Source organism: Lactuca serriola, chromosome 1 (genome assembly GCF_051521515.1).
Source record: "Lactuca serriola cultivar US96UC23 chromosome 1, Lser_US96UC23_V15, whole genome shotgun sequence".
Lineage (NCBI taxonomy): Eukaryota > Viridiplantae > Streptophyta > Magnoliopsida > Asterales > Asteraceae > Lactuca > Lactuca serriola.
The window spans coordinates 113,509,042-113,516,574 of record NC_136408.1 but is presented as its reverse complement, the minus strand read 5'-3'; the positions used below and the strand labels follow the sequence as shown (position 1 = coordinate 113,516,574).

The 7,533-nt window shown below is 31.9% G+C and overlaps 1 protein-coding gene across 1 annotated transcript; it reads left to right on the top strand.

Annotated features, from left to right (window-relative positions):
- The first annotated feature begins 2,825 nt into the window (after positions 1-2,825).
- On the top strand, positions 2,826-3,812 carry LOC145060247 (uncharacterized). Its single transcript, XM_079007952.1, has 4 exons — positions 2,826-2,991; positions 3,118-3,243; positions 3,287-3,375; positions 3,792-3,812. The coding sequence occupies exons 1-4, from the start codon at positions 2,826-2,828 to the stop codon at positions 3,810-3,812; spliced, it is 402 nt and encodes a 133-aa protein (XP_078864078.1).
- The last annotated feature ends 3,721 nt before the right edge of the window (positions 3,813-7,533 follow it).

The following is a 7,533-nucleotide window of genomic DNA, read 5'->3' as shown; positions in this document are numbered from 1 at the left end:
ATAAAATAAATCTAGTCTAAAACTAATCTATTACATAAAAAATACCAAGAATAAAAACTAGCTACTTTTATTACATACTGTTACACCCGGAAACCGAAGGCGGAAACGTTCCGGGGCGGAGGACCTCATGAACTATCACAACTAATGTAAATAGTAAGCATAGTAACCACAAAACATTACATTACATAGAAATATCTACCTATCTAATAAACAAAACCTTTTGCACACGTGTCCTTTCAAAAATTCGGATTTCAACCAATGTTAAATTCCAGTTTTACCCCTTCTTGATTTCACGTAGCATTAGATATGGAATATTAATATCAATGTGGAAATATGGAAATTTTGAATTTTAAAAGTGGAATATATGGAATATATGGATGAATATCGAATGCAATATGGAATCCATATAACTCTCTGTATTTCTTTCAATTTTTACATCTCATAATAGCTGTACTTCTCCTCCGGCACCACCTTCCTACTGCGCCACTCTCCTCTAACGCCTATCTGATTTCCGTATGGATCTTCATTTCTTGATGACATCTCCAAACGATATTTTTTTTCTCCCTTTGTGAATCCGTTGTTCTCCTTGAAATTGAAATCATGTATCGCTAAATATGAAATTGATATCTACAGCCAAATCACAACCATCACTTAATCCAGTGGTGAATTAACTACAAATCATCCCTTCTTCCGACAACGACTTTGGTTATATGTTTGAAATATTTACTTCTATATGTCCATTAATGCCATAATTGCAGCTGTTACTTAAACCAACGTTTTGATATATCAATATTAATTCCAATTAAATGGTTGTTTTTATGAGTGTAGGAAAAGTCACATAAGTGGAGATAATGTTAATTCAATGGCAATGGGACCAGGTTTTGAAGGCTCACTATATGCGATTCGTGTTTTGTGCTTCTGGGGCAAAATGGTCTTTTGCGTGTTGCTTATTCTATTGCTTCTGGTTTGCAGTTTGTAGTTGATCAAATGAGTATATTAGGATTTATGAGTGCCAAATACAGTTTGCTGTAGTCAAACACATGTAATAGTTGAATCCAGATGCATAATTTTGACAGCCCAACATTCATATACGAGGCTATTCTTCTAATCTTTTCGATAAGATACAACCATCAACCTTTTCTTTATAAATTATGGAATCTTACTCTTATGGCATCCTACATCGATATGTGTCTCTCTCCCTTTCTATTGATGCACTATAAACAAATCTGGCCATATTTATAAGGAGGATGCTCTTAACTTACAATACTTGTGTTAGGAATGTTTTTTGTAAGTTATCTACTCTTACCTCTCAATCTTTCATTTCATTTTCTATAGATTTATCTAAATATTTGTGTTTTTATTTCTATTTTTGATATGTTTTAGAAGATACCCTAGTATAGAGGTGGATTGTTTTTAAGTTTGTTTATTCTGATGGACCTTTTGCAAAGGATGTCTTTTTTGGTTACAAATCTTTCCTTTTGTGAACTTATTTGTGGGGTTTTGATGAATTTGCAGTAAATTGGTAGGAATTTTGTTACATGAGATGTAGATGATGAATGCTTGATTTGGATTGAAGTTATTTTTGTGTGTTTTTTAACAATTTATTTCTTTTGTTTTATGCTGGTACAAATGAGTATTTATTTTAAAGATGAAATGAAATAGGAAGCTACTTTTATATATTTATAATTCTTTAGATTTATTTTGAACGGTTTTCTTGGATTTATTTTGAACGATTTTAATTTGTCCTTGTGTAGCACACGAATTTTATAATAAATAGTTGTGCTAAAACAAAAACATAGTTTTTATTTCTAAACCCAAAACTCTAATTACGCATTCCAGAACTATTCTTCAAAAGAAAAACATGCTTAAACTTAAATAATAGATATTATATTATCAAATGGCATAATAATGAAAATGAAATACAATTTAGCTTTTTTACCTATGAATTTCTATAACATCATTTACTTTTAAATAATAAAAATAAAATATTTACTTAAAAAAGATCAACTAGGTGTGACTTGTGAGTTGTAAGATACTATTTGGTATTTTTATATATTTTTATTTTTGTGTAATCTTATTTTTGTACTTTTTAACTAATTTTCATATTAACTATCTAAAAAAACTATTAAGTTAATAATTATTGGTTTTAATAAGTACTTATATAAAATTTTATTTTATATGAGAAATAGTATAATATACGAATTTTAAATTTTCATCTAAAACAAAAATTTATGACATGGTTTACACAAAATCCAAACACAAAAATAATAGAGTTGTCATATAAGTATAGCATTCTACTTTTTTTTTCGTGTTAGAAGTATATTTGCTCTATGAAAAAGATGTATCAAATATGAATAAATTAAATTCAATAAAATGGTATATTTTATGGGTATGAAATCGGTGCATGCATTCTTGGGAATATGTTTTTCTATAATTTGAGGTAATGTATGAAACGAAAATTATAATGAAGCTGTGAGATGAGATATGTATGTGTATTGAATGTGTAACAGTGGTAAACAATGCATCAGATGTCAATTTTTCCCTTTGTCAATCATTTTGTTTAGCTTTACACTTTCCATTCTTTAAATTCCAGTAAAAGTGTTTATTGATTGTATCCTTTGTTGAACTGAATAACACATCAGTTTTTAATTTAGATTCACAACTTATGGATCCGGATCATTCACAACTTAATCATATATTCCCGTTTCTTAAGTACTACAAAGTACAAAACAAAAAAGGAAAAGAAAATTATATATACAAAGGACGTAAATGCCCTCACCAACTGATTCCATGTGATTTAATAAGTCCATAAATTAACAAAAAACATGAGACTAACCGTTGGAAGGGATCCATCTGATATTCGAAAAATACATCATTTTGCAAACTGGCTTTTGGATATAGGAGAAGGAAAAGTTGGTGGTTCGAACGATGGTGAAGTGATTATTGATGTTTCGGATGATATTCTCATTAATGATCCACATGATCCTATAGGTTAATTAATTGAGTTTGTATATCCTTCAATCTTGGAAAAATTCAACGCTACGAGGTATTTTCAAGAAAGAGCCATACTAGCTCCAAAAAATGAAGTTGTCCAACAAATCAATGATCGTTTGTTAGCATTGTTTCCCGGAGACGAAGTAGAATATTTAAGTTCAGATACTCTTTGCGAATCAGAGTTTGTTCATGATCAGTTTGATCCCAATTTATACTCCCCGGATATTTTAAATGGTCTTAAAGTATCAGGTTTGCCAAATCACAAGTTAATTCTAAAAAGTCTGTGTTCCAGTTATGTTACTAAGAAACATCGATCAGAAAAATGGATTATGTAAAGACACTAGACTACAAGTGAAATCTCTGGGCAAACGTGTTATTGAGGCAATTATCATATCTGGAACTAATATTGGAAAGCAAACATTTATTCCAAGAATGTCTTTAAGTCCATCTGAAAAAAAATTTCATTCAAATTTCAAAGAAGACAATTTTCATTGGTTGTATGTTTTGCAATGACAATTAATAAAAGTCAGATGCAATCGTTATCAAAAGTTGGTCTATATCTCAAGGATCCTATTTTTATACATGGACAATTGTATGTTGTCTTATCTAGAGTTCAAAGTAGAGAAGGATTGAAATTGTTAATTTTAGATAAGGATGGTAGACTTACAAACAAAACTTCAAATGTTGTGTATAAGGAAGTTTTTAGGAATTTATAAATGCTTCTTACCCATTAACTTCAAACAATTGTGCTTTTTTTTATTACATTTTTTAATTTTAATATTTTATTGTTTATATAGCATTGTAATCCACAATATTGAATTTGTTTCAATACTTGATTTTCAGACTTTAATAGATGCCACATGGTGTTTCTTGATTGCTCCCTCAAATCCAAAAATAATGATTTGCCATCACACTTCATAAAGCATTCACATATTGAAAGATGTATTTTAGTTATCTTCATATTTACCTTTCGATGGATTGATTGCGTTTCTCTTTAACATATATTCAAATTTATATACTTTTTTATAAATTTATATTAATATTAATTTTACATAATCAATACAAATAATGCTAAACAAACTTAACTCTTATTAATAATATAAATTTGTTTTTAAACTTTTTACGCGTGGTTTCCACGGGTTGTAACCTATTTTACATTGTATGAAAACAAAGTGTTAGAAGTGTTATACATATATATCATATGAACAAAAGCTAAGACGAGTCTTCTATACGCTCCGTCTTCGCCAAATGATCGCGGTGTACCTGTCTAATGTGGACCTGAGAATACAAGCAGTTTGAAAATCAACATAAAGCTGGTGAGTTCATAAGCGGTTTATTTTCATAAAAGACATAGTTTCCTTTGGTTTTCTGAAGAAGTCGCTATCCAAGAAAATCTCATATTTTCTTATAAAGAGAGTTTAGTTATCCGTTTGTTACAAAGTTTGGTTAAGAGCAGTTATGTTATCACAGGAAAAACCCTTATTTTCCTAATAGTCGTGGTTAGTTCTTAGTTCGGATTTCAATGTATTAGTATCTACCATACTTGTAGTATTAGTTAGGTATTCTGATATCCTAGTTATCCTACACACGAATGTCGAATATTTACTATACTTAGCCGTATTTTCGAATATTTGGAGACACTCAGAAACGTACACTAACTGTATATTCGATGTTCTAGTGACTTCCAAAAGTGTACTTTAGACATATTTCCGAAGCTCTATCGACATCCAAAGGTGTATGTTTTCAAAACTCTGTCGATATTCAAAGGCGTACTTTCGAGTTATTTCCGAAACTCTGGTGGCACTCAAAGCGTACTCTAGTTGTAATTTTCGAAGTTCTATGCCATCCAAAGGCGTGTACTATCTGTACTTTCGTCGTTCTGTTCCTAGCTGTACTTTCGTCGTTTTGTTCCTAACTGTACTTTCGTCGTTCTATTCCTAACTAACTGTACTATCGTCGTTCTGTTACTATCCAAAGGCGTATCTTATTAGTATTAATCATAATTTATGATTAGTATGAATCCTTCACAAATTATAAAATGCAACATAGATTATAACACTTTATAAAGAAATCTACAATTCGTCTGAAAGCTAACTCTATAATTTGAACTATTGCTTAATACGGTTTTCAATATTAAAAGCATACTGAATATAAACATTTGAACTAAAATAATAAGTTTGAGTACAAGATTTCCTTGTACTTTTTCTTGTATTCCCCCCTGAAAACATTTGAACAACATGGAAAATAGTAGGGGTATGAACTCACCGGTCGAGGAACGTGTCGGTTTGGATGCTAAACGTTGGTTCGGGGCTTGAGAATGTGCGAGGTTCCTATGTTATATGAATAGATAAACATTTGTATCTAATTAGGCTTTGGACTACTAATCAAATATGAATAAAGACTTCGAGACGTGAAAACACTTCATTACAAGTGTTTGGAGTGACCCGGGTGACATTTACGGACGTATAGGGCATAGATATGGAGTTTTCTCTTCAAGAGTAAACTCCTAATGGATTTTTCGGCCCAATGACCAACTCCCCATGAGTTTACGGTTGTAAACTCATGGTGGAGGTGTTCTTGGGTGCTAAATGGTCTTACAACTCTTGAGGGATGATGTTAGGTTTGGTTCTAGGGCATTGGAAAGGGATTAAATTAACACATGGACCATTTGAGGAGTTTACGACAGTAAACTAGGAGTTTACAGCCATAAGTTCCCTCATATCCATTCCTTTGGTGTTTTGGTGGTCTTAGGTCAATCACATGTGATTCTAACTCATTTTACAAGCCTTGGATGGAATTTAGGGCATAATTTTACCATGTTTTAGGAGTTTACGACCCAGGAACCTATCCTTGTGGGGTTTACGGCCGTAAGCTCCTATGGGGGTGGTTTTCATCAAGTTTAAGGCCCCTAACTCGTTTGTGGTTGCTTCTAGACTTTATTCCAAGGCTTATGAGGTGTTTAAGGGGCATCTTAACACCTTAAGATGTGTTTACTGCCCAGGAAATAGTGTTTACGGTCCAAGCATGTTCTTGGGAAGTAAATCTTATTTAATCCCTAAATGTTGAGTTTAAGGTGTTCCTAGTCCATTCAAATAAGTCCTTAAGCCATATCCAAGTTCCAAAAGTGGTTTGGAAGGGTTTTTGGGCTCCAAAAACCATTTTATGTGTGTTTACGGCCTAGGAATGTTCTAGGGCTATAAACTCATGTTAATGGTCCTATTTCATAGATTAAACATGAATTTGAAGGCTAAAGATGTTATACTATGAGTTAGGATTGTTACCTTGATGATTTGGAGCTTTAATTTGATGATTTTGGACCTAGAGCTTGGATTGGAGGAGAGAGAGTAGAGAGAGAGTGGAAAAGGCTTCAAATGAGGTCCTTTGAACTTTATATATGGTTCGAGTTTGGGACACGGTGGAATTCTACCCGATACTGACGTTAAACGGGGCTTTTGGTGGCACCCAATTAAGTTGTTGTAACCCGACGTGGTCGAAATTATAAATTTTCTAAATAATAATTTGGGATGTTTTCATGAGTTTCTAACGCGTTTGAATACTTACGAGGTCAAAATAAAAGTCCCGATTTAGATAACTTAATCCAAAAACAAAATCGGAACAAATCACTAAAGACGAGTTTTTACGGACGGAATGGGTTACAAAGACGGGATAAACTTCGGGTTATCACACATACTTTATGAATAACAGAATATTACAAACCATTATCAACCAAATCACACAAAAAACAACATAAATAGTCCAAGGCTTGTTTATGCACTCTGAAATACATATAAACATAAAACAACCTTTGTTTTTCTAAGACAACTTTAAGTGAGAAAAAAAATGCATGTAAATTTTTTTCGCATAAACAAACAATTATAAAGATGTCAAAGAATATATATATGAACTTGTTTTTATATAAAAACAAGTTATCCAATTTGTCCAAAAAATAAGATTTCCATAAATCAAAAATCTCACCAAACTCGTAAGATGGCTTTGATACCAATTGTTGGGTTTTATTTAAGACTTAGTTTCAAAAATTACAAATAATGGAAAACAGAAGACTTGAGTTTTATAAATAACATAAAAATTTTATCACCCACCAAGGATCATCTTGCAAGTAAAGGAAAGATTTAAAAAACAGGTATAGAATGAAGAAGTGGTAACAACCTTTGACGCACTTTGAGTCCTCTAGGGAGGCTTGGAAGTTGGTGGAGTGAGGATGAACCCTTGAGACACCAACAATGTACCAACCTGATGTAATGCTAGTTAAAACTCTTAAGATTTAAGTTAAAACAAGATTATGAATTAAAGAGAATATGAAAGCAACAAGAAATCTTAAAACTGCAAGACTTTAGAGAGAAGATGGAGAGGGAAGAAGAGGCTCTCGGCCTTGCTTGGTGTAAGAATAAGGTTTCAAGAGTGCAATGTTTATATAGCCATAAAGTAAAGTCAATACCCACTAGATCTTAACACTTTTTGGAAGCATGTCCCTTTGTCATGAGTGTGTTGCATATAGTTTGTATTATTTCCATTAAACAA